At 41.9% G+C, this 27,500-nt stretch overlaps 3 protein-coding genes across 7 annotated transcripts in view; 2 read left to right on the top strand and 1 right to left on the bottom strand.

Moving 5' to 3' along the window:
• The window catches only part of LOC135107060 (thiopurine S-methyltransferase-like), a 182,078-nt gene that overhangs the window by 142,519 nt on the left and 12,059 nt on the right, over positions 1 to 27,500 (top strand). The window contains exon 1 of one of the 4 annotated variants that reach the window (XM_064016668.1): positions 20,668 to 20,782. The exons of the other annotated variants lie outside the window; for them this stretch is intronic. Within the exon in view, the coding sequence (XP_063872738.1) occupies positions 20,683 to 20,782 (100 nt within the window). The 5' untranslated portion in view covers positions 20,668 to 20,682. Of the gene's footprint in view, positions 1 to 20,667; positions 20,783 to 27,500 lie in introns of those variants that run through there. 4 annotated transcript variants of the gene reach the window in all.
• LOC135107063 (acidic proline-rich protein HP43A-like) lies at positions 7,245 to 8,905 on the bottom strand. 2 transcript variants are annotated; one of them, XM_064016674.1, is made up of 3 exons: positions 8,560 to 8,862; positions 7,717 to 8,435; positions 7,247 to 7,401 (listed from the first exon to the last, which is right to left on the bottom strand). In XM_064016674.1, the coding sequence occupies exons 1-2, from the start codon at positions 8,576 to 8,578 to the stop codon at positions 7,939 to 7,941; spliced, it is 516 nt and encodes a 171-aa protein (XP_063872744.1). In that variant the 5' UTR covers positions 8,579 to 8,862; the 3' UTR covers positions 7,247 to 7,401; positions 7,717 to 7,938. The 2 variants fall into 2 exon arrangements, with proteins under 2 accessions (XP_063872743.1, XP_063872744.1); XM_064016673.1 differs by having other exon boundaries at positions 7,245 to 7,401; positions 7,717 to 8,905.
• Positions 9,288 to 11,747, top strand: LOC135107062 (uncharacterized). The gene is made up of 3 exons (XM_064016672.1): positions 9,288 to 9,321; positions 9,446 to 10,163; positions 10,357 to 11,747. Exons 1-3 carry the CDS (start codon positions 9,303 to 9,305, stop codon positions 10,496 to 10,498), a joined length of 879 nt encoding a protein of 292 aa, XP_063872742.1. The 5' UTR covers positions 9,288 to 9,302; the 3' UTR covers positions 10,499 to 11,747.

Raw genomic sequence — 27,500 nt, 5'->3', positions numbered from 1 at the left:
TCCTGGAAATGTTGTTGTTGTTGTTGTTGATGTTGTTTTATTATTATTGTTGTTGTTTTAGTTACTACTACTGCTATTATTATTATTATTATTATTATTATTATTATTATTATTATTATTATTATTATTATTTTTATTATTATATCTTATTAATATTGGTATTGTCATTGCATTATTACATGATATCAACATCAATACCACCACCACCACCACCAACACCACCACCACCACCAATATTAACAACAACAACAACAACAGCAGCAGCAGCAGCAGCAGCAGCAGTAACAATAACAACACAAAGTGACTGTCATTTTTACTTGAGTGAGGAAGTTATGGATAAAAAAGAAAAGGAAAAGAAAAAAAAAATGTGTTTACAACCAACCAGAAAAATCGGATGTAAGTTAAGTTTTGTAGAGAGAGAGAGAGAGAGAGAGAGAGAGAGAGAGAGAGAGAGAGAAAAGGAGGGAGGAGGGCCGGCTCACATGGCGGCCACCTATTGATCTTGAAGACGGCGACCAGCCATAGCGCCGACCACACCCGCATATCCAGATCTTTTCCGGTGTCATGGCTTTGTGTTGTTCCTGCTGCGGCTTTCTCATTACTATCCACCTGTTTACCTTCTGCTCCCTCTCATCCCTCGCCTTGCACAAACAGCCTTGTAAGGGTCACTAGCTAGGTCTGCTGTGGTTAGTTCCTCATTTGTGTTCCTTTGTGTCTTTTTTTATCAATGTGTGGTGCCTGTCTGAGATATTGCTCTATTTTCCTTCTTTCGCCATCATTTTTCGTTTATTAATTTTCTTTGCGTTGGGTTTTCTTATCTCTCTCTCTCTCTCTCTCTCTCTCTCTCTCTCTCTCTCTCTCTCTCTCTCTCTCTCTCTCTCTCTCTCTCTCTCTCTCTCTCTCTCTCTCTCTCTCTCTCTCTCTCTTCCCTTTCTTTCCTACATGTATGTTTTTGTGTATGTGTTTCTGGGGGGGGAGAGTTTCAAGCTGATAACTGTGTGTGTGTGTGTGTGTGTGTGTGTGTGTGTGTGTGTGTGTGTGTGTGTGTAAGTTTATTCACCTTGTGCTATTACCGTGTTCTCTTGTGTTGCGTGTGCTGCCATTTGTGTTTCGCTTGCTGGTGTTAGTGGTGGTGGTGGTGATGGTGGTGGTAGTAGTAGTAATAGTAGTAGTAGTAGTAGTAGTAGTAGTAGTAGTAGTAGTGGTGGTGGTGTTCCAATGTTTCTTCTTTTTTTTTCTCAAATATTAGAGTTCATATTTTCCTCTTATCTTATTTCGCAATTTCTTTTTTTTCATTTTTTCTATATTACTTTTATGTTTTCCTGTCTGTACCGTGAGAGTAATAACTTCCCCCCAGCACTGTGTTCCCTTGTGCTTTGTTAGAGTGCACGATGGCATAATGATTATTTCTTTCTCCTCATTCAATAGCGAGCAGTATTTTTCCTTGTACGTGTGTTGTGGATGTGTACTTCCCTGTTGTCTTGACGCGGGATTCATCCGTGCGAGAATCTGATCTTTCTTTTCTGTAGTTCTTTCCTGTGTTCTTTCCCTGTAGTGCTCATATCCGCCTCTCTCGTGGTGGTGGTGATGGTGGTGGTAGTGGCGCGTGCAGCGTGTCTCACCCAGCTGTGGCGGCCAGTTCCTCGAAAACCATCAGTCCCAGCTCGTCCGCGGCGTGTCCTCGGCGCCTCTGCTCACTGAAGCAAAGGCTCACTGGCTCCATTACAAGCTGCCTGAATTTACGAGATGGAATTTTAAACTTCGTTGCCTTCCAGCTGTTACCTCATGGAAATATATGATGATATGCTGGGAAAATCGTAGTAATGATGACGATGTAGGATATTGATGATGACGATGATGATGATGATGATTGTGATGATGATAACGATGGTAGTGATGCTGATGATGATAATGATAATGTAATGATGATAGTAGTGATGGTGGTGGTGATGACGCCGACGACGTTAACGATGATTATACGTACAATTTTTATAATTGTAGTAATAATACCATCTTGTCATAATGAAATCACCAGCAACAACAACAACAACAACAACAACAACAACAAGAAAGTAGATAAATAACATAAACAAGAATAATTACAACGACAACAGCAGCAACAAGAACAACAGCAGCAGCAACAACAACAAAAGAAAGAAAATAAATAGTTACGATAAACAAATCTTACCAGTGGTCTTGTTTAAGCTGTGTAGCTCCTTTGCTGAACCAGTATAGACCGTGGTAGCAGTACAGCAATAGCAATAAGAATAATGACTACTAATGACTATAAAAAGTAACAGTAATAACAACAGATAACAGGAATAAGGTTAATAACAAGAATAATAAGAAGAACAAGAACAATAACCCGTAATGACAACATGAGATCGTGTTGCAGATAAGCATTGTTCCTCTTCCCCTTTTGGTCGCTGCGGATCCCCGGAGCGGACACACGTGGGGGAAGAAAGTGTAGCTTGTAGGCGTGTGAGAGGGAGGAAGGTAGGGAGCGAGCTAGCTAGGAGGGGCGGAGGAATGAGCATGTAGAGGTCTGAGAGAATAGTAAGTGAAGGAAAGGGAAGGAAGCAAGGAAGAGTGTAAAGGGAACAGGAACAGAAGAGACAAACGAGACAAGGAACACGGAAAGAAGGAAGTGAATGGAGAGGGAGAAAGGGGTAAAGCTCTGAACAAACGGGAGGAAAAAGCGGCGAGGAAGAAAAAGAAAAAAAAAAGAAAAGAAAAGTGAAGATCGTGAAGGGAAAGGGAGCAGTATAGACAAACTAGACAAAGAAACAAGGAAGTTCTTCGTGCCTGAGTCCCATTTCGGTATTCCCTACAGCGTGCTCGCCATTTGAAACACGTGACATGTCTATGTTGTAAATTTCCCCGCCCACGCTTTCCTCCCGTTCCCTTGTGCCGTATTAACAAGTCAGCTGATCACCACAAGAAGAGTTTTGCCGCATGTAAACGAGCAAGGGGGAAGGCGGTCTTGTAGGGAGATTAACCTTACTCAGATCGTTACCAAATCAAGTAAACACCATTATTGTTTCGCGGAAGCAGGTTGGGAAGGCGGACATGAAGACTTATTGCTGGAGGAAGGAAGAGGGTGGAAATACGAAAGAAAAAAAAAAAAAGGGGAAGGTGGAGGGAGAAAAGCTGGAAGGTTCGGAGGGGAGGGAAGACTTAGATGGAGTAGGTGTTATATGATGGAGCCACACGTAGGATTCTCGTGGATAAGTAAAAGGGATTGCTCTTCGTCCTCTCATACCTGGTCTCCTTTATCCCGCCCGTACACCTTTACCTTTCCTTAAAACTTGACCCTCACTGCTAATATTTCCCTTCATTTCACCTTTCTTCCTCTTCGATCCGATCTCAAGCCTTCTTGTCCCATTCCCCTCTCCTACCCTCTTTCCACTCTGATGTAAGCCCTTCTCCCTTCCATTATCCCCTCTGCGTCCCCCCGTAGCGTCGACCACCTCAAATAGTAGTGTCGCGTAATAGCGGTAATTAAAACGCAGTATAATCTTGTACACGAAAGGTGGATATACACTGTGCGACCCATAACACTAATGAGCAAAAGCTAAACTGTCGATGTTAACAGCATTACCTGCCTTGCTCAAGTTTATGGCAACAAGCAACAGCTTAAATGTAGGTAATGGAAATTGCTGTATTGCTAAAATTAGTGCTCAGGAAACAAAGCATCCCATTTAGAGTATATATAGCGGTGGTGCACGGTAGAGAATGGTGAGAATGCATAGTCTTCCGTTAATCACACACACACACACTGCGCCTGCCTGCGTGGCTGTACCGTGTGTACCTTCTTCAGAATATTACATCATGGATTCAAAGTGGTGACGCCGCTTACCATACAGAGCAGAAACAGCAGCATACTTTTTGACCCTCACGAGCCGGTTTGTGATAAGTATGAGAAATAGGATAGTAAAGAGAATAGTAGAGACAAAGGCTTCTCGTTCAGTTAAAAGGCCTTGAACATTCGTGTCACTCAGGGGATGCGATGTGACCAGCAGGAGGCCACCATCACCACCACCACCACAGCCACGGCGGTTTGTCAGTCTTCCTTCCCCGACCCCACCTCGCCTCACCTCAGCCTCGCGTCCTCAGTGCCTTTTGTTCCTCACGACCTTCTGCACCTTTATGTCTCGCTCTTTGGAATAACTGTTGACGCTGTGTTGTTTTGTGATCATCAATATCACCGTCATCACCAGCAACATAATAATAATAGTAATAATAATAATAATAGTAATAATAATAATAATAATAATAATAATAATAATAATATATGTAAGGGAGGCAGGAATTCCCCTTTCATTCATTACATATTTGTGTCATTTCCATTCCCTTCCCCTCATTACAGTAATAAAAAAATATAATAATAATGGTAATGATAATTTCTTCTTCTTCTTCTTCTTCTTCTTCTTCTTCTTCTTCTTCTTCTTCTTCTTCTTCTTCTTCTTCTTCTTCTTCTTCTTCTTCTTCTTCTTCTTCTTCTTCTTCTTCTTCTTCTTCTTCTTCTTCTTCTTCTTCTTCTTCTTCTTCTTCTTCTTCTTCTTCTTCTTCTTCTTCTTCTTCTTCTTCTTCTTCTTCTTCTTCTTCTTCTTCTTCTTCTTCTTCTTCTTCTTCTTCTTCTTCTTCTTCTTCTTCTTCTTCTTCTTCTTCTTCTTCTTCTTCTTCTTCTTCTTCTTCTTCTTCTTCTTCTTCTTCTTCTTCTTCTTCTTCTTCTTCTTCTTCTTCTTCTTCTTCTTCTTCTTCTTCTTCTTCTTCTTCTTCTTCTTCTTCTTCTTCTTCTTCTTCTTCTTCTTCTTCTTCTTCTTCTTCTTCTTCTTCTTCTTCTTCTTCTTCTTCTTCTTCTTCTTCTTCTTCTTCTTCTTCTTCTTCTTCTTCTTCTTCTTCTTCTTCTTCTTCTTCTTCTTCTTCTTCTTCTTCTTCTTCTTCTTCTTCTTCTTCTTCTTCTTCTTCTTCTTCTTCTTCTTCTTCTTCTTCTTCTTCTTCTTCTTCTTCTTCTTCTTCTTCTTCTTCTTCTTCTTCTTCTTCTTCTTCTTCTTCTTCTTCTTCTTCTTCTTCTTCTTCTTCTTCTTCTTCTTCTTCTTCTTGTCTGCATCACCTCCTCCTCCTCCTCCTCCTCCTCCTCCTCCTCTTCTTCTTCTTCCACCACCACCACCACCACCTCTTCCATATTCTATTCAGGTAAATGATGATTGTGGCAAGTCCTATACATCCAAAAGAGAACACAATTTTTTTGAGGCACCTGCACGAGACCTGACATTCAGATTGCGTCACTCCTGTAAGAACCAGAATGTTACGACTATTTATCATTATGTAGCTTAACTCTCCTACGTTCACGGAGGAAGGAGAGGGGTGCCATTTGGTATCTTAGAGTAACGATTTTGCCAGTGTCTATGTCCCACACACCCACCCACACACACACACACACCCACACACACACTCGTGAGTAGCGTCTCTCTCTGTGACGCTTGAGACAGAATTACAAGCCCTCGTCCCTTGGCGTGAAAAGCGACATGAAAGAGAGAGGTAGCGTTTAAGGACTATTTTTATTGTCCCCTTTTTCAACTTGGTGGTCTTGGCGATCGTTGGTCTTTTAAATTGAGGTCCCCGAGGGATTTAGTTATATAGGGATGGCGTGGGTGTGTTGGTGTGAGGGCGGCGGTGACTGGAGGGAGAGTAGTTTGAGTGTGGTGGCGCGGTAGCAGTAAGGAAACACACAGGCTTGTCTTTATTGAGTGAAATGTATGCATTATTCACTGCGCCGGGAACAGGAAATGCTGAAATTTGTTCATTGTCGATTTAATTCACACACACACACACACACACACACACACACACACACACACACACACACACACACACACACACACACACACACACACACACACACACACACACACACACACACACGATAAAGAAAGAAAAGGCTCTAAGAAAACACATGACAAGGCGAACACAAGGAGAAAATGAACATACGAGGGATGATGGCGGAAGGAGGAAAATAGAGCAATATCTCAGAAAAGAACCACTAGATAATGGAAACACTAAGGAACACAAAGGAACAAATAAATCGCATCAGATCTATTGAGCCTTACGAGACTGTTTGATAAGATAACACTAATTTAATTTAGAAAGTGCAACAAGTTATGGTTATTATGAACACACACACACACACACACACACACACACACACACACACACACAGTTCGTTAAAATGAAAAAAAAAAAAAGTTTGTGATATTTTAATGTCTCTTCCCCCTTCCTTTTATTTCTCTATATGCATATAAATATACATAGCAGCTGCGTGACACAAAAATAGATGTGAAAGGTTAAAGTTCTCTGTAGACCTCAGTTATTATTTATTATTATTAAAAGCAAATATCGCCCATGACAAACATTGATAATAATTCACGTCAGTATCTTTTTTTTTTCAGTAATCGAGTGTTTTGTATTTATTAAGGGGGAAAAATTTTCGAGATACCTAGAGAAAGGCAACGTTCACTTCCTTTGTGTTAAAGTACTTCCCGCACCAAAACCTCGTGTGGCAGACAGTTATTCCATGTCGAAGTTTCGTTGGGGAGACAGTGGTGTATTTTTTGAGGTGATCCAGAATGTTCATCCATTGTGGACCGGAATGCCCAGTCACCCGAATAACTTGTCATGATAGCAAGGCAAGGAATAAGAGCAACGGGGGTAATTTTCCTGTCCATTCACGATACAAAGGAGCCACTGAGTATGTATGAGACTGTCGGGACCTGGGGCTGCCATCGCATGTGTAGCTTTGCATGGGAACAATATTGTTGAACTTTAGCCACGTTCTGCTTTAACCTTTTTGCTTTTATGAAAGAGATCATAACGGATTGAAATATCTCGCTAAAGGAAAAACAAATCCTTTCCTTTAGAAAATGTGTGTGTGTGTGTGTGTGTGTGTGTGTGTGTGTGTGTGTGTGTGTGTGTGTGTGTGTGTGTGTGTGTGTGTGTGTGTGTGTGTGTGGGTGGGGGGGGGGACAGGGAGAGGTGGTGAACTACTGTATCTGCAGCGCCACCATTTTCTCCCTCCGTCCTGACACTCCGCATGTTAGATTATTAATAATATTCAGTACATGATGACTTACGTACTTTATTATATACTGTACAACATACACGATGACTTAAATAGCTTTTGAGATATAACATAACATAAATACTCTGTTCTATTCATAAAGAGAGGCTGAGGAGCATCGCCGCCCTGCTCTAACCCATCAAGGGCGCCTTTCCTGGACCTGTCCAAATTCCTGGTTCCTGAGGTAAAAGGAAGATGCTTCCGTGCAGGGGGTGGCCACCCACTCCGCCACGCACGTCATTTCCTTCTGATCGAACACTGTCCCCTCGCCGCACATGAAGCTGTTTAGTGGAAGAGAGAGAGAGAAAAATATGAAAGCTACGTCAAAAACACCATTTCTTTCCCTCATACAACGCTGCTGTTCTGCAAATAACATTTGTCACACACACACACACACACACACACACACACACACACACACACACACACACACACACACACACACACACACACACACACACACACACACACACACACACACACACACACACACACACACACACACACACACACACACACACACACACACACACACACACACACGTGGACGGTCCCTCCAACGTATGTAGCACAGTACAAGGTTTGAAGGCACTGACCTGTACTGGTAGGTGTGAACGCTGCCGTCATGTAAGAGGGAAGGGTGGCACACGTGGAAGATGCGGCAGTTGTTGTCTGGGTCAGCGTAGTAGCCATACGGACGGTCGAGGCAGCTGAATGTGGTGGAGATGGCGCCCAGCATGAAGCTGGCGCCCGACGATAGGTTTAGGGGTTCCTGGGGCGCGGCGGAGGTAGTTTCGGCTTTGGGTGTTGGTGTGCTCTCATGGGTGTTGTAACTCTGTGGGGGCTGTGAGGATGTGACGGCCGCCTCCTTTAGGGGGGCGGTTTGCTTGGCCTGCTTGGGTTGCTTGGATGGCTTGGCTTGGTCGGCCTGCGAGCTCTCCAGGGCTGCGTGGGAACTGTTGGACCTGCAGTGTATCGTTGCTGGCATTCTCGCCAGCCGCCTGGATGGTATGCACATTGTCCACTGACGAAATCTCGGGCTGGCTGTGAGCCTGCTGGGTGGACTGCTCAAGAGGCTCCTCGTGATTCACTAAGGTTTCCTCAGGCTGGACAGGTGGACTCTGAGAGTCTGCGTACGTTAGCTGCTCGTTGCCTGGCCGGCTGGTTGTTGCCGGTTGGTGGTCGCCTTGTTCGGCAGGGGCTGCAGTGGAGGCATTATTCTCATTGAAGAACCCATACACTGGTAACGTGACGTTGGTTGAAAGCGGCTCCTGCTCGGGGATCGTTGCCGCTGCTGCTGCCGCCAACAACACCGCTGGAAACAAGAAAAATCAGAGATGCAATCTTTACTCTGAGCATTGCTGCCCTCGCTACAAGCTTCTACGGTGCTCTACACGGTGCTCTGTCCACCCTCAGTCTTCTTAAGTGATAGGGCTCACCGAACACAAGGGTCTGCATGGTGGGGCGTCCTGTGGGAAGGTCTGGTGAGGAGTGAGGGGTCTCTACTAAGCGCTCACCTTATATTCTTCTCTGGCTCGCCGAGAAAGCTGTTTTGTGGAGGACAAGTGTGAGAGTCCCGGCGACGGCTCCGTGGGTGACACTCAAGAGGTGTGCCAAGGTGGCCAACCTGTTGTGTTAGGTTAATTTAGTTTCCATGTTTGCGAGAATTGTGTGGAACAAATTATGTGTACTAACGAGATATATTTCTCGCTACTTGATATATAATTCTGATATGTAACACTTCTTGGCGAGACTTAATAGTTCATTGACCTTTTCATACATGCAGTAAAAATTTGAGAAAATAATCATCGAAGTAAAAAATATTATAGAAAATGTACATTTATCGCTCCTTCTGCCAGCTAGTCGTAATGTCAGTACTGCAGTGATTTCAGCAAGATAAATGAATAAATAAATTATAATCAAAATAAATATGAACCATTACCATTATTAATAAATATGTTTGGTTCACGACTTGCTAAGGTAGTAAAGGATAACAGTTGAATTATCGAGTCCAAGGTTACCGTCAGGTACCGACAGGTAAGAGAGAGTGGAGGCGCAGAACCGGTTTCTTAGAATGGTGGCATATGGTTTAAGGTTGTGAACGAGCAGAAGAGAAATATAAGCCGCGTGTGTAGTGAAGACCCCTCACTCCTCGCCAGACCTTCCCACAGGACGCCCCACCATGCAGACCCTTGTGTTCGGTGAGCCTTATCACTTAAGAAGACTGAGGGTGGGCAGAGCACCGTGTAGAGCACCGTAGAAGCTTGTAGCGAGGGCAGCAATGCTCAGAGAAAAGATTGCATCTCTGATTTTTCTTGTTTCCAGCGGTGTTGTTGGCGGCAGCAGCAGCGGCAACGATCCCCGAGCAGGAGCCGCTTTCAACCAACGTCACGTTACCAGTGTATGGGTTCTTCAATGAGAATAATGCCTCCACTGCAGCCCCTGCCGAACAAGGCGACCACCAACCGGCAACAACCAGCCGGCCAGGCAACGAGCAGCTAACGTACGCAGACTCTCAGAGTCCACCTGTCCAGCCTGAGGAAACCTTAGTGAATCACGCGGAGCCTCTTGAGCAGTCCACCCACCAGGCTCACAGCCAGCCCGAGATTTCGCCAGTGGATAATGTGCATACCATCCAGGCGGCTGGCGAGAATGCCAGCAACGATACACTGCAGTCCAACAGTTCCCACGCAGCCCTGGAGAGCTCGCAGGCCGACCAAGCCAAGCCATCCAAGCAACCCAAGCAGGCCAAGCAAACCGCCCCCCTAAAGGAGGCGGCCGTCACATCCTCACAGCCCCCTCAGAGTTACAACACCCATGAGAGCACACCAACACCCAAAGCCGAAACTACCTCCGCCGCGCCCCAGGAACCCCTAAACCTATCGTCGGGCGCCAGCTTCATGCTGGGCGCCATCTCCACCACATTCAGCTGCCTCGACCGTCCGTATGGCTACTACGCTGACCCAGACAACAACTGCCGCATCTTCCACGTGTGTCACCCTTCCCTCTTACATGACGGCAGCGTTCACACCTACCAGTACAGGTCAGTGCCTTCAAACCTTGTACTGTGCTACATACGTTGGAGGGACCGTCCACGTGTGTGTGTGTGTGTGTGTGTGTGTGTGTGTGTGTGTGTGACAAGTGTTATTTGCAGAACAGCAGCTTTGTATGAGGGAAAGAAATGGTGTTTTTGACGTAGCTTTCATATTTTTCTCTCTCTCTCTTCCTCTAAACAGCTTCATGTGCGGCGAGGGGACAGTGTTCGATCAGAAGGAAATGACGTGCGTGGCGGAGTGGGTGGCCACCCCCTGCACGGAAGCATCTTCCTTTTACCTCAGGAACCAGGAATTTGGACAGGTCCAGGAAAGGCGCCCCTGACCGCGTTCAGTCCCCTCTGATGGGTTAGAGCAGGGCGGCGATGCCCCTCAGCCCCTCTTTAGAAATAGAATAGAGTATTTATGTTATGTTATATCTCAAAAGCTATTTAAGTCATCGTGTACATTATGTTGTATTTAATAAAGTATATAAATCATTATGTACTTAACGCTTCTGTTCTATCATACGGGCTGTTGGGAAGGATGGCATAAGTTAAGCTGGTGACAATGTAGGTGTTAGCCAGTCTGCCTCATCTCTGGAGTTACCGCACACCACCAAAGGGAGGAAAAAGTTATGCCATGCGAAGTTTCACCATCACGTCGTCATTTACTCATTACAATTTTCTCACACCAAACAACATCAGAGCATTATTTCCCCTTTCGCGTACAACGACTTTGAATGTGGACTCCGAGGAAAATTCCGTGAGTGGGAAAGAACACTCAAGGCGACTGGCATCCTTCATGGAGCGAACAGTGCGACTGAAAATGTGTGGCTTTGCTTGTGTTTCTGTTTGAGGTGAGACTTGTCGAGGCACGAAATATCATGTTCTAGTTACCTCCGAAACGTGTAGACGTCTTGTTTACTTTGCCACGCTGCCTCCTGTCAGTCATGGAATAGACAGTCCTTCCGTTTTTTTTCACTGCGGCTGCTACTGTAATACCCTGTTAAAATATAAAGGAATAGTTTTGGTATTACATGCTTTATCATCACATTGCAGAGAAAAGGGTTAGTTGTGAGGTGGTGAAGAGTGCAGGTGTTTCTAAGGGACAGTGTGATGGCTCTTCTCCCTTATATAGAAAACAAATGTCCCAAAGGCTGTCTTTCCTTCCAGGTACAAGCAGAGTAAATACTGCCTGTCCAAGAGTCAGTGCAGAGGAAGTGATTCTTACGAGGATAGTGTAACTCTTTAAGAAACATGTTTTTTAGACCCATCTGTGCAGAGGAAGTGATTCTTACGAGGATAGTGTAACTGAAGAAACATTCTTTTTAGACCCATCACTGCAGAGGAAGTGATTCTTACGAGAATAGTGTAACCCTGAAGAAACGTTTTTTTTAGACCCATCAGTGGAGAGGAAGTGATTCTTACGAGAATAGCGTAACTCTGAAGAAATAGTTTTTTAGACCCATCTATTTATTCGTTACTATACTTGTGGATGAACAATTGACTTGGATAACCACGATTTGGCTGTGTAGCGTTTTGTGCTGAGTTAAGACCTGTGGAGGCTTTATTTTAATCCAGTCACTATATACTTTGCTACATTGTACTCTGGTTTTATGATACACCTTTATTTAGAAAAGAAAGTTTAATCTATTTACCGTGATGCTCATTATATCCTTACATGTCATAGCCTTCATGATTTAATACATTCCTCACCTTACCTTTCTCGTACCATTCTTACCAGACCACACATTCCTCCATCCACAACAGCATGCGAGCTTAGATCATTGAAACATTCTCCCTCATCAATATGAACTTATGATACCAGCTCTTCTTTCCTGTTTACGCAACCGTGTCTGCTTATCCTTGCTGGTACTTCTATATTACCCTTCTGAATCCTCGTTCTTCGCATTTCACGGTCTGATGATGTGTTTACGGGAAATATTACATCATAAATACATGCTCTGAATCCTACCAAACGCTTGCTATTGAAGTTTATCTCATTTTTTACCTCCTTTGAGTTGCTACCTTTATATTACTACTTGTCTGTCTGGTTCCTGCCCAACATACATATGTACAGATTGTGTCTATATTCTACTCTGAACGTATATTTTGCTCTCTCTCTCTCTCTCTCTCTCACCATGTATCCTTTAGAAACCCTTATCATCACATATTCTTGGACACACACACACACACACTGACAGTATGTAATGGAGGCTCACTCGTCCCTCGTCTGCTACGTATATTAACACAGGGAATGGAGGCACGCAGTCATTCTTTTGCCTGCTGACGGGCCATACTTACCCACTGGGCGCGGATTCGATTAGGGCAGAAGTCTATTAGAATATGTTATCATCGCGAATCTGAGCTTGCAAAATGGGATTGCCGCAAAGAAATTAGAAAAAGGCGGGAACTTACGCGTATTAATTTCCGGATAAAAGAGGGACTCGGAGAATTTGAAAAGAGTTTGTTTAAGGAAAAGTGTGTTTGTTGTTATGCCGAGTGGAAGAAGTACTGGATGTTAGAGTTAGTTTGCAAATTTATGTTAAGAATTTGGTGTAATGTTAGGCGAAGGTGGGATAGCAAGGTTCGAAAGGGGTAACTTACATACACACACACACACACACACACACACACACACACGGTATTTCTTAAATTTTAGGACAGTAACACAATTCTTGGCTTGTGTGCTGTAATTCCATCAGATAAATTTTACGTTATTTTTTATCTAATAGTCTGCAATGAAATACGTGCTGGACAAACATGTTTCCACCGATTTATTGATGTTATTGGATGGAAGGGGAGCATTATGGGATGCCATTTTACGTTTTTCTTTTCTTTTCTCTTAATTTTTTTTTTCTTTATACGAAGGTAATCGTAGGAAAACAAAAAAAAAATCAAACTAGGGTCTTGGTTTTATGCAATTAGTCAGAATTTAAAAGAGGCCAAAACTTAATTATGTCCTTTCACCTCTTAATGTCTGGCGTAGTGAACAACCTTGAAGTTTTTTTTTTTTTACTGAATTATTTTCCTCGACGTCGCAGAAACAGGGTCATATGGTACATTCTTCTTCTTCTTCTTCTTCTTCTTCTTCTTCTTCTTCTTCATCTTCATCTTCATCTTCATCTTCATCTTCATCTTCATCTTCATCTTCATCTTCATCTTCATCTTCATCTTCTTCTTCTTCTTCTTCTTCTTCTTCTTCTTCTTCATGCACATTGGTCTATGCATTCTCTACATGGTGTTGGTGGGACGAGCAGGCGTGTCGTATTGCCGTTCAGGATGGACGAATGTTTAATGGGGTGTGCGAGGGCCCCTTCAGCCAGCCCTGCAGACAAGTGTTGACAGCGGTGAGGCTGTGTAATGGAAGAGTCGACTGAGTGTCATGCGAGCACCGTGCGTGATTAGTGTGTGAAGTCAGTGAGGGAGGTGCGTGGCGCCACAGAATCCAATGCAAAAGGCTTTCCCTCGTTGGCTCAGATCGAGATTACTTCCGCGCGGGTCGGTCCACTCCATCCTTGTGTCAAGAGAGGCACGGAGGCCAGCATGCAGGCACGACAAAGGCCGGGGCCAATAACAGCTTTTAAAAAACCTGCGCATATATCGTGAGAGAGAGAGAGAGAGAGAGAGAGAGAGAGAGAGAGAGAGAGTTCGATGTTTCAGGTGACAAACGTCGCAACACGTAGGATACATAAACCAGTCCTCCCTTCATCGCGTACATCCACGAGACATGAACTCCGCTTTTTTATCACAAGAGAAAACGGCTTGTTCTCCCACTTCTTTTGTACGAAGAAAGCTGAACACTCCTAAAAGACAGCGATTCACAAGTACTGTTCACTTCAATATCGTGGGTTCTCCTCATTCTCCTGTTTCCTCAAAAAGTAAAAGATTAGAGGACGAAAGTAATATGTTCAGGGATAAGGTGTGAAAAGTAGATTCTACTCTCTTGATCAGATGTTCGTACCGGTACGTACAGAATACTTATGTAAGAAAAGAGTGAGCTTGGCTATTTGTGTTGTATTTCTAGCGCTCCGGAACAGTAATCGTACAAACTTACATTTAATGAGCCTTGGCTTGCTTTTAAATCAAAGTAGGACTACATCAATTTATAGTTCGACTAACCAACTCTTTTAGTGATCTTTGACATCATCCAGAGATAAGTGTTCGCTTGGACAGAAAAATATACGAAGACTGAAAATTTAACTCGTCATTTCTCGGCTACAAAAATATTTAAAAAACTGTAGGACAATAAAAAAGTTATTGATTATGGAAAAACTGTTTAGTAATGAAAGGGTTAAAGAAGTGTATTTGCATGTTCAGTATTCAGTGAGAGAGGTCTTAGTCCTCCTGTCAGTGGTCTTGTGAACTTTCACTCTTGGAAGTCTGTCTTTGTGACACATAGCGGCTTCATAAATTACGAGTGTGAGGTGTCGTCCACTCCGCCCCTTTCACTGCCAGAATATGTAACAGTGCCAGCGTCGGTAGCGGACAGCAAACTGAGCGGTGGTATGGGCGGGGCCTCACGCCAGCAGGGTTGGTTTGCGGATCAGCGCGTTACACCATGTTAATATCGAGCGATTCTCTGCTGGTTGTCAAATGAACACCTCTCTCCTCTTCACAATCAGCGGTCCCACACAGAAAGTGAACGCCCATGACTCGGTGATATAGTACAACAAACACAACTAATGAACGCACGCACGCACAGACACACATTGACAGATACAAATAAACAAAGAAAATAAGCAGACGTGTTTGCATACATTCACACATGCACTTATACCTTCATACACACACACACACACACACACACACACACACTCGACGGACACAAATTTTTGGTTATCTACGTCACAGTATAAAATGAAAAGATTTAAAGTACTATTGTATTTATGAAAACGAAATAAGCAGAAAATATTCAGACCGTTGTAGGGATTCCATTGTTTTTTGTTTGCCAGACGGCCGTAACACCACGTATTGGCGAATATTACCAATTATCGTCCTCCAATAATGGCGGAATACGTTAAAAGCAAAGTGCAGCTTCGCCTTACTTTTTGATGTTTGTATTGATTTATTTTCTGCGATTCAGTTTCCAGTTACATCTCAGGTTTTGTAATTTTCGTTGGAATTATTAAATGTCAATAAATGTTCAGTAAACGCAAAACGAGCGAGCTAACTTATCAACTGAGTGTCAAGAACATTCTGGCAGAGCGGCGCAGCGGTGCGAACCAGCAAAATCTAGCCACCACGCTACCTAGTGAATAATAAAACTTTATTCGCTCAACATTACCAGATTTTGATGAAAAATGGACAGCCTTTCATGGGTTGCAATGAACTCTTTAAATCCTGACACATATCACTGGGAGCTGCATGGCTTCATATTGGAAATCACTACCATACTATGTTTTATACCGTTCCTCTTGTAAAATATTAGAGACCGTGAAAATACATCATTCTCTCCTAAGTGAGATTTTGAGATACATTGGCTGGTGATATGTGTCGTTTATACAGCCACGCTACGAGAGTACAGCGATGAACGTCAAGCCATCATCCTGTAGTACTAGTTACCACTGCTGTACCCACCTGATATGTTATGTAAAGTCCTACAGGTCAACGCAAACTAACATGATTGAAAATAAACGACAGTCTTCTGCATCAACTTCATTACCTTGTCTTTTACAGAGTTGCGGTTCTTCACGAGCAGCTCCCACACAATTGTCGCTTGCCATGTTATTTAGGCCCTTTGTCTCTTAAATGCAGCGTTCCTCATCAGTCTCACACCGTCCACCATTAATTGCTTCTTGTCTGTCCTGTCCCTGCTCTGTACACAGTGCTCCTTCCTCTCCTCTCTCGTCCTGATCTTGATTCATCCAGTCAGCGCTCTATCTCTTCTTTTGATCCACCCATCAAAACTATATATAATCGTAATCAATATACATCACGTCCCTTACATTCTCCTTCATTACGTTAAGAGTAGTGAAGATTAATGAGCCCATGCTTGCTTCACTCCTCACTTGCGTCTCGACATCGCTGTGCAGTGCCTTTAAGAGTCTTACATGTGTATTATCCAGGTACCCCCCCCCCCTCTCACTCTCTCTCTCTCTCTCTCTCTCTCTCTCTCTCTCTCTCTCTCTCTCTCTCTCTCTCTCTCTCTCTCTCTCTCTCTCTCTCTCTCAGACATCTCCACAACCCTTGGCAGTGTATCATAGCCCTTTTCTAGATCTATAAATGCCAAAGTAAGCGTTTAATGTGTACTAATATTAATTCTTTGATCGTTTATGACAATATGACACACACTCATTGCCGAGGCCTTTGTATTTAGCAAAGATAAGACTAAACTCAATAGACTTTTTTTTTAAGTATTTGATTCACAATGATGTCTGTTGAAGTCACATATTTAGCTTGGACCAGACGATTTTGTTAAACGGGGGAGAAGCCATACCAGTCAAAGAGTTAATGAAAAAAATAATGAATAAATAACCTTGTGCTTCCATCAATCGCTCTGCCGTCGATGGGAACCTGATACTTGGCCACGTGCTCGTACTACTGACTCGAAGATTAACTGAGAGCATACTGTTGGTAAATTCACACTTAGGTCCCTGCGTAGTGGTAATTAGTGAGACAACAAACATAGTAAGACCAGGAATTACAGAAACAACACGCTATCATCCGATCCCCACACTGGTTGGATTCACACACTCAAAGCAAGCTATAAGAAAGGGTAAAGTTTATTTCAACACAGAACAGGAAGGAGTACAAGCTATCAAGGTTGACGTAAAGAACTTAACTTCCGCACAATATACGCAGAGCAAGTTTCATAGCAGAAAGGAAAGCTTGGTGTAAGTTGCCACAGTGATTTATCGGCCAGACTTATCAATCTGTTGGAAACGCATCTCACTCAAACTTAAGCAATATCTTATAACAACTGGTGCATAATTGTTCAACAGGAGGCAAATCAACAATCTAATCATTCTGCCCTGGTGCGAATATGAAATTACCAGAAGAACAAGAAAAAAAAAAACGAGATTATAGTAGCAAATAGCCCTACAAATGTATCAGTAGCTCAATACACCATACTTATGCACCAGACAGATGATAGAGCAGTGTTAAATAGAGTATGGTGATGTGAGAGTGGCAAAAGAAGGCAGGAGTGGCAGAGAACTACATGGAGAGATGAATTAAAGTGAAATTATATGTTTGAAATGCCTGAAGCAGACGCTTGAAGTTTAGAGGTTGACGATGATGATGATGATGATGATGATGATGATGATGATGATGATGATGATGGTGAGGAGGAAAGACAAGTTGGGTCCGAGATGAATGCTTGACAGACAACGCGTGTAAATATAACATAAAACCGAACTTTCAATGTTATTTGAAGCTCAGACTAGAAATGAACTCAATGCGTCTAGAGCAAGATGTACTCCGCAATGGTGATGGTGAAGTGGATGTAGATGTAGAATTCAGAGAGAGAAAAGTTTAATTCCTGACAAGACGCAAGCCAGGGACAGCTTTCACAAACGCTTCGGCTATATCCTTACTTTGTGTAGGTCTCTAGTGAAGGTTTTTAAGATTCATAGTGGTGTTTCGGGGATTCTAGTAATATTTATCAAGGACCATGCACTGTCGGTGGGGAAAACACTCATGAAAACTCTACACATCATTTCTATGACCGTTTTAAACGTCGTTATGCTAATCGTTTTAAAAATATGAGTTCGGATAATTAAGAGAAAGGCTGCATATTAATCAGTTAAGGGATTGCAATGAAAAATATGAAGTAATGAAGTCTTGGTGGCATCTTGCATCAGAAATTTAACCCAGGAAAATGGGTATAAATTCACGACATATTAGCTTTATTTTCTCGACCAGGAAGTCCTTGAAGCCTCGCTGGAAAAACCACGCATTATTTTCAAATGTTCTGCATCAATTTGTAATTGAGAGATATATTACTGTGAATTTCTGTCCATTCATCATTACGTCGATACATTTTCTCGCATGTCGACTTGTAATTGTAATAAACTCTTGCTTAATGAAGGGAAATCATTACTAATAACGAAAAATACTAAAGAATTCCTGCTAACGTATATATGATAATTAGCAGTGCTTTACGGAAAACAGTTGTCATCATTGTTGTTGTTGTTGTTGTTGTTGTTGTTGTTGTTGTTGTTGTTGTTGTTGTTGTTGTGTTTGAGTTTGTCCAGGATGTCACACTGGAGCTGCATACTCTAGAGTTGTCCTTATAAACCAAAATACAAGATGAACGTAGTATGAATATTGAAACTGAACTGCCTTGTCCTATAGAGAATGAAGAAACATTGGTGCTGCTGCTGCTGTTGCTGCTGCTGCTTCATCACTATCATCATCACTGCAGTCATCAACCTCTGAGTCTGCTACAGAACAAAGGCTTCCCGAAATGATTAAGATGGAGGGTGAGACGAGCCACACATCTCGTCACTCTGGACTAAGGCGTCTTGGTGTGTGGATACACGTAACACTGGACGACCATTCACATTGACGGTTTAGATCTGAGCACAGGTGGGGGTTATCGCGATGAATTATTGCGATAACAATACCGGGTTATCGGTTATCCGATAATTATTTTCTCGCGTTATCGATTCATCGGTATGACTGATACTTTGGTTCCAAACTAGTGATCATCGATCATGTTAGTTCTTGGAGGGGGGGGATTATAATGAATGAATAAATGGGGAAAAAATGGGTAAGGTATTTGTGTATGGGTATTTATTTCCCTCCATCCCTCCCACTCACCCATCCACCCACACACCTCTATTAGCTTACCCATCCATCCACTCTCTCAGCCACTTCCACACAACCACCCATGCACATTACCTACAGGCTCCGGTCACCTACATAACCCACACTCAGTCATCCACCCTACCATCCACTGCACTCTTACTTATCGATCCTCAACCACCCACAAATCCACTCATCCATCCATCCATTGTCCTCTGACCTGCTCACTCATACTCATCCACCCAACCACTTTCCCATCCATCCACATATTTACTCACCTACAGCAAACTCATCATCCACAAGTCATCCACGCACCTTGTCACACCCTCCACTTAACCAGCTAATACAACTACTGTTTTAACTCTTTCACTTTGATACGAGACAGTTATCACCACCATATGCAATGTATGAACTCTTTATAAGCATCTGCAAAAAAGTTATGGGTGAAGAAAGAATAGATTTTGCAATTTCTACCCAGTTTGTAGATTGCATTTGGCTGTAGAGCAAGTCAAGATGTCTCAGAGTGATTGGAATTAGGGAAAGGTGTACCAAGTGCCTCCAATTATACTGCTTTATGACTAGTTTCTGATCGGCGCCACACACACACACACACACACACACATACAGGGCAGTGAAGCGGATTGTTATCACCACCACACCACCACCACACCACACCACAGTATCCTTGGCGTCCAGCCCCGCCTAGCCGCGCCGAGCCCCACCGAGCCCAGCCGAGCCCCGCCAGGCCAGGCCGCTGTTACGGTAACAATTTCCCGTCTCTCCCTGTCAATATTATCGTAGATTTCAGGGTTTTCCAGGTGTTTCCCGGGTTTTTTTTTAACTCTTGTGTGGAGGAGGAGGAGGTGGAGGGGAGAGAGGGAGAGCTGGGGGGGAGGGAAGAGGAGGAGGACTGAGGAGAGGCGCAAAAAAAAACATCTCGGCTCTACATCATCATTTTTTCTTTTTTATTAAAGGAGTTGACATTGTTTTGATATTTAATTTATTATTACAAATATATAACAAGTTATAATCCATAACAAAATCTAGTCTAGCTGTATTTTTGTTTCTCGAATAAATAACAAACTCGGCATTCTATTTATTTTAACTTTTTCTTATTAGTTCGTCTAGGATTGGTTTGGTGGCTGATTGAAGACTTAAAAAATATAAGAAACCTATACCCAGTAATAATATCCAATAAAATCTAGTCTAGCTATTCGTATTTTCAAATTTAAAGTGAGTCCGTTGCTGAAAGTGAAAAAGTAGTTTCTTTATACGACGCGGAATTTGTGTTTTCTTTATTTATGTGGAAAGTAAAAATTTTTTATATTCAGAATATGTAATAGAATCTTGTCTGGCTGTGTTTTCTTTCTCAGTATAATCCTTTCTTTGTGACCCCTTTCGTAAAAGTTACTGGTAGTTTTTTGGAGTTTTCGTTATTATTACTGAGTTCGGTCATCTTTTTATATTTTGAGAATTAGTTAAAGTATATGGCAAGTCAGAAAAAGTAGTGCATTCCAGTCTGCGCCTTTTCTTTCTTCTCGCGATTTTCAAAATGACTTACGTTACGTAAATATAAGGGCCGAGACGCACATTTTCCCTGCCTCTCTACATGTCTGTACATCAATATTTAGCTCAACTTTCGGCTGTTTCCAGACTGTGACGTGAAGGAAAGCCAGAATTAACCACGAAAAGTAGGTAAATAATCCCCAAAATGCCTCAAATAAGGCTTAAATAAATCGACGGTTCCAGCCCCGTTCTGAGCAGCAACCGTGAAAACATGACGGGCCCAGACCGAGACCGAGACACTCCCTCCGCCCAGTGTCTGTGTCTCTTCCTCAATATTTCCTTCAATTTTCAAGGTTTCCGGGCATTTCCAGGTATTGAGAAATGGAAGTGTGTGAGGGAGTGTAGTAGTAGTAGTAGTAGTAGTGGTAGTAGTGGTGGTAGTAATAATATTCTTCATATTATTATTATTATTAGTAGTAGTAGTAGTAGCAATCGTAACAGTTGTAGTAGCGTTATTATTATTATTATTAAGAGTGTTAATTATGTGTGTGTGTGTGTGTGTGTGTGTGTGTGTGTGAGAGAGAGAGAGAGAGCAGCGCTGTGTGGGATTGCCGGCCTGGTGTAGAGATAAATAGACAACAACAACAACAACAACAAGTGTGTGTGTGTGTGTGTGTGTGTGTGTTCTGGGCCGCCCTGTGTGGATGGCAGGGTGAATGGCTGTGTGAGTAGGTGGGAGGATGGATAAGTGGATGGATTGCTGGGTGGGTAGATGGTAATGAGCGAGTGAGTGGATGGGTGGATGAATGGATGGATGGATCATTGGGAGACAGTGGCTGGATTGATGGGTGGGTAAGTGGATGAGTGGATGAGTGGTTGAGTGGATGTAGAGGATCAGCAACAAGGATAGAACAAGAAATAACGAATTGTAGCTTGAAAAATTTAGGTTTAAGAAAGAAATTGGTTCTCAAATAGAGTGGTAAATGAGTGGAACGGACTCAGTAATCATGTTGTTAGTGCTAAGACATTAGGGAGCCTTACGAGAAGATTAGACGGGTTTATGGATGGGGATGATAGGTGGAAATAGGTAGGTATATTTCATACAGAGACTGCCACGTGTAAGCCTGGTCGCTTCTTGCAGCTTCCCTTATTCCTTATGTTCCTTATGTTCCTTATGATTTTTTATTTGAAATATCAATATCGTTATGGCTAATATAGGAATTTTGGATTTATTGGTTATCGGGCGATGAATTTATCGATTATAAGGATCGATAAGGTTATTGTTATCGATTTATCGTTATCGTGATACTTTTTTCGTTACCGCGCCTAGCCATGGATCTGAGTAAGTGTCATTTACTATCGATTGCCGTTTCGATATTTTTTTTTTTTCCCGCTCACTTCACACAAAAATTATCTCTAGAATTCTGTCTGTTAATCCCATAGTGAGTAATACAGGGGCGTGGGGCTTGAAGAAATTACTGCAAACCTGCAGGTTGTTAATAGGTAACATATTCTTACCTGTGGATAAACTAATGTGTAAGATCTCTTGGTTTTGCTGACGTAATGTAGGAAGCACTTCTCGGATGATGATAACGTTATGTTGCCTGAACATTTTTCACCTTTATTGGGTTATTAGGGCGCCCCTGAATGCTGTGAGCAATGGCAGGCTTGAGACCAACGCAGTAGGCTGGTTATATATGTACGTGCTGACGTCATAACTTGGGGCTCGCGCAATTAAGTGTTAATGTTTTTAATGATAGCAAATTATCTGAAAGTTTTATTCATGTTACCATTGGCAATAAACTATAATTATAATCCCTATCGCCAAGAGTGGCGTGAACAGTTGCAGGCACCACACGTCAGCGCTCCATCAGTCACAGGTGCAAACAAACCTTTTGAGGAAAAAAAAAAAAAAAAAAAGAGCGAAGAGGATGTTATGCCACTCTTTGCTGGTCTGGATGGGACAGTCTGGTTGGCGTGACAGTGATTGCAGCAGACTAATCACACCGGGTTATTGTTCCCTAACGAGTGAAGCACCAGCTGTTGCTGACCAGCACACGGACATAAATCTCGGTTATTAGCTGGCCTACCTTTGACAGTAATCATTCTTCCTCCTGATTCTGTCACTCTTATTTGAAGAGTTCACTTGATTATTGCAGCTGTTTGTCTCCTACACCAACTTACTACGCCAAACAGCTCTCTCTCTCTCTCTCTCTCTCTCTCTCTCTCTCTCTCTCTCTCTCTCTCTCTCTCTCTCTCTCTCTCTCTCTCTCTCTCTCTCTCTCTCTCTCTCTCTCTCTCTCTCTCTCTCTCTCTCTCTCTCTCTCTCTCTCTCTTATCCATGTGTCTATTTAGCAGTGTACCTATCAGCCTACCTATCTTCCAACCTACCTGTATTTATGTCTATGTATCTATTTGTATGTACAGATAGGTTGGGAGATAGGTAGGTTGATAGGTACACTGATAAATAGAAACATGGATAAGAGAGAGAGAGAGAGAGAGAGAGAGAGAGCTGTTTGGCGTATTAAGTTGGTGTAGGAGACAAACAGCTGCAATAATCAGGTGAACTCTTCAAATAAGAGTGACAGAATCAGGAAGAAGAATGATTACTGTCAAAGGCAGGCCACCTAATAACCGTCTATGTATTTATCTGTATTTCTGTACATCATTGTACCTAAACACACACACACACACACACACACACACACACACACACACCACACTTTCATTACTGTTATTTCATTTTTTTTTTCTTCTTTTTTCCGGCGTACTTTCCTAATCCGAGGTCTTGTCAGCAGCAGAAACAGGATGGAACAAATTATAGTGTGAAATGAAAGCGAGGGTAGACTCCGATGTGGTTCACCGATCCACCTTGGAAAGTGGCCGGTTCGCTGGGACCTGTGGCCTTGACATGCCCACGTGTCGAGGAAAGTGATCCCTCCTCACTGGTTTATCACTCAGTGGACTTGCTTCCCTTGTTGTGTCTATCAGTATGTGACAGTTAACCACTACCATTTTCTGCCTATCCCCTCCACTCCTCTTGGCTAATCCTTTCAGTACCATTACAGTCTTTTGAATGGTTTTATAGCATGATAAAGACAAAATTTGCGTAGTATCTTCTGTCTTGTGTTCTCTGTCACTACTGGCAATGCCTTACAGAGCTCTGACTCTTAACAATGGATGACCACACTCGTGAAAGGGTTTGACACCACGAAACCCTGGTAAAATTCCGTCCTTGCCACATTCTTCTACGCTGACAATTTCTCCAAACTCGAAAATGCCGTGTAATGTTTTCTAATTATAGTAAACAAGTTCGTGTTAGCTGGGAACCTTCAAACCTGATTTTTAATAAGTCAGGTTGACCCTCTAGAGAATGGGGAGTAAGACCAGTCCCTGTTGTCCCTGTAGCTGTCGTGACCTACTTCATAGCCACGTCCCTCGCGGCCTCGCAACCTCCCCGTCTACCACAACCACGCAGCCGTCATCGCCAAGGACTCGCGCCCCGTGACTAGCTGGATTTTACTGACTGACACGTTAGAAAAAGAAAAATAAGATAAAACAGGTTGGTGAATAAGCAAAAAGGTAGATTAATTGACTGAATTATATATAAAAAGAAACATTGAAGTTAAGTCAGACTAATAAATATACTGACATCATCATCAGCAGCAGCGTTAATGACGATGATGATAATAGTAATAATGGTAATCATAACACTAATGAACACGGATCAGCTAATACAACGGTACTAACATTAAAGGTGGCATTGCATTAACACACCTGCGCTTTGCCGCCGAGCTTCATATCCGTGTGTGGCTTGCCGCGGCGGGGAGCTGGACAGACTGCAAGACCCTACACGTAGTTACTCCAGACACCTTCCTCGTCCTTCTTTTGAACCAGTGGATGACTACGTGATCTCTTCAGTGCGCCATAATGTACTGTTTTATACTATTTATATTGTCATTTTTCTAACCACTATTTAGTACTATCAGTCTGTTCAGTATATGTATCACACTGCTACAGAACACGTACCGTAAATCCTTCAAGTACTCCATTTCTGTTGCTTTGTTGTGTCAAACTGCATCAACTTTCGGTATCGTCAGCTCCTTAAGAAGATAAATATGTCAAGAATTGGAGTGGCCTCAGTTTTCGCTTGTTAAGGATGGGCTGTGATACTGTTATCTTTTCTCTTTTCTAAGTGGTATATACGAAATAATGTGTTTTCCTTTTGGTTTGTAGCTCCTTGCCCCGCCCTTCATGAAAACGTGAAAATGCGTAACAGTGTTGCAGATGTACTTCATGTATGAAAGACTCTCTCTCTCTCTCTCTCTCTCTCTCTCTCTCTCTCTCTCTCTCTCTCTCTCTCTCTCTCTCTCTCTCTCTCTCTCTCTCTCTCTCTCTCTCTCTCTCTCTCTCTCTCTCTCTCTCTCTCTCTCACACACACACACACACACACACACACACACACACACACACACACACACACACACACACACACACACACACACACACACACACACACACACACAGACAAATAAACAATTAAAGAAGCACCCGACATAACATAAAATAAAAAAAAATAAAAAATAAATAAATAAACAGCCAACGTGAAGTGCAGCATTTAACAGGAACAATGTGAACACCACCTGATTGCACATTAGCCGATGATTTGGGGAACTAATTTACTTACTGCATGATTACCGTGGTGTGGATTCTGCCTGCATGTCGAAACAAGATTCTTTTGTTGAAATATGAATGGCTGTTTCGCGTATTTGAGGCAAAATATTCGCAGGAAGGTTTTTCATTTTTTCCCTCTTATATGTATTATCTCTCAACCATTAGCAGCTCAGTTAGGTTTTTGCGCCCAAGAAATGGTATAGATTATTAACAATTATTTTCTTTTCCATAACATTTAGTTTCGAGGTGGCTGGTTTCTTTTACATGCTGAATGAAAATATGAAACAGTCACATTTTATACTCACAGTTCACCTTTAACGCTGAGTCAGTCCGATCGCCCTGCACTGCATTCCCCTCAAGGCAGCGTGTCCTTTGCGCGTGCTGAGAGTAATACTGCACTGCCTTATAAAGATGTAATGTTACCAGCGACTGATGACACCTGACCCCCTCGTCACTTCTGTAATCGCCTGCTTTGTTGATTTGTTTGTGCACGTAAATTTTTATGTGTTAATATGTGTGTGTGTGTGTGTGTGTGTGTGTGTGTGTGTGTGTGTGTGTGTGTGTGTGTGTGTGTGTGTGTGTGTGTGTGTGTGTGTGTGAGAGCACGCACACACGTATGCGTGTTTGTGTTCATTACAATGAAACCAAATATCCTAACAATTTTCATGAACTTCACTTTATTACTTCTATGGAAGTTTTTCAGTTGCTGGTGATATTTTTTTTAGGAATTCTTCACACTGAAGTGATACACACTTGCTGCCACTATTTGTAATTTTCGTTATCATTTTTTCATTATAATGGATTCTCATACTGTGGCACATAAAGAGAGCAGGTTATATTCCGTATATATATATATATATATATATATATATATATATATATATATATATATATATATATATATATATATATATATATATATATATATATATATATATATATATATATTACGTGTACATAATGCAGGCATTCATGGATAGTTCATCGTTATTCTGTGCAAACAAATGATCGTGGCAAAATGTGAGTGGAAGGCAACGCGATATATTACTGCAATTTTTCAGGACTTTAGGGAAGACTGTAAGCGTGGTTCAATTCATTTGCATCATTATGCAAGAAAAGCTTATACCAATCCATGCCGTCATCTGCGTCATTTTGAAATGAATAACGCCTCCCTCCCTCAAAATGAAACATTATACCTAAAAATGTGTGGGCATAAACCACACAGCCGACCCTGCCTCACCGCCGCCCGCTGTGTCAAGGTGGCAGGACACCTGAACCCCCACTCCCACCGTAGCGCCGCCTCCTGCCGCCCACACACCCACACAACGACCCGCTTTTTTCCCACGCTTCACGCCTCTTTAAGCTGAATTCCTCGTCTCATTGATATATATATATATATATATATATATATATATATATATATATATATATATATATATATATATATATATATATATATATATATATATATATATATATATATATATATATATATATATATATATATATATATATATATATATAAACTGCATCTCTTTACTTTTTTTCAGTCATATAGTGTGTGAAAAAAATTTATGCAAAATTTTAAAACTATTTTGTCCAAATGAAATCTCTCATTGACAACAGCATTACATGATCATGATGCTGATATCAATGATGATGATGGTATTGATGTTAGTAATAATAGCAATAGTAGCAGTAGCAGTAATAATAATAATAATAATGATGATAATAATAATAATAATAATAATAATAATAATAATAATAATAATAATAATAATAATAATAATATTATTATTATTATTATTATTATTATTATTATTATTATTATTATTATTATTATTATTATTATTATTATTATTATTATTATTATTATTATTATTATTATTGTCGTTGTTATATTTGGTGTTCTTGTTGGTGTTGATAATGCTCCTCACTTGCAAGAACCTGTTGTAATCCGTAACATCTGAGCAGGAACAAGCACAGTATTATTTTAGTGACACAAGGCAGAGGGAACAGTTATGTAGATGGATCGCGACAGCTGTCATTCACGCTGATAGAAAGGGAAAGTTATCCAAATGGTACAAAGGTGTGAGTTTGACAAGGGATGGGATGGACAAGTCGTGGTGATGTTGGCGAGGGGATCGACGCAGCAACGCAGCCAGCTAAGACTGGAGAGGCAGGAGAACGTGGCATGTCGAGGATGGATGCGGGAGCTTAGGGTGGGTGTGTGTGTGTGTGTGTGTGTGTGTGTGTGTGTGTGTGTGTGTGTGTGTGTGTGTGTGTGTGTGTACGCGCAGTTAGACGCACTATACTAATACTATAATGATATACTATAATAATAATAATAATAATAATATACTATAATAATATACTGATTTCTATTATTGTACTATTTGGTGATTTTTTTCATCA

Source organism: Scylla paramamosain, chromosome 14, assembly GCF_035594125.1.
Source record: "Scylla paramamosain isolate STU-SP2022 chromosome 14, ASM3559412v1, whole genome shotgun sequence".
Taxonomy (NCBI): Eukaryota; Metazoa; Arthropoda; class Malacostraca; order Decapoda; family Portunidae; genus Scylla; species Scylla paramamosain.
Note: the sequence above shows the minus strand (reverse complement) of the source record. Positions and strands in the feature narration are given on the sequence as shown.

Excerpts from the sequence above, each read along its gene's own strand:
- LOC135107063 (XM_064016673.1), bottom strand. The coding sequence starts at position 8,138 with ATGTGCATACCATCCAGGCGGCTGGCGAGAATGCCAGCAACGATACAC. Across the intron at positions 7,402-7,716 it reads GTTCACACCTACCAGTACAG|CTTCATGTGCGGCGAGGGGA; the intron begins GTCAGTGCCTTC and ends TCCACTAAACAG.
- LOC135107062 (XM_064016672.1), top strand. Across the intron at positions 10,164-10,356 it reads GTTCACACCTACCAGTACAG|CTTCATGTGCGGCGAGGGGA; the intron begins GTCAGTGCCTTC and ends TCCTCTAAACAG.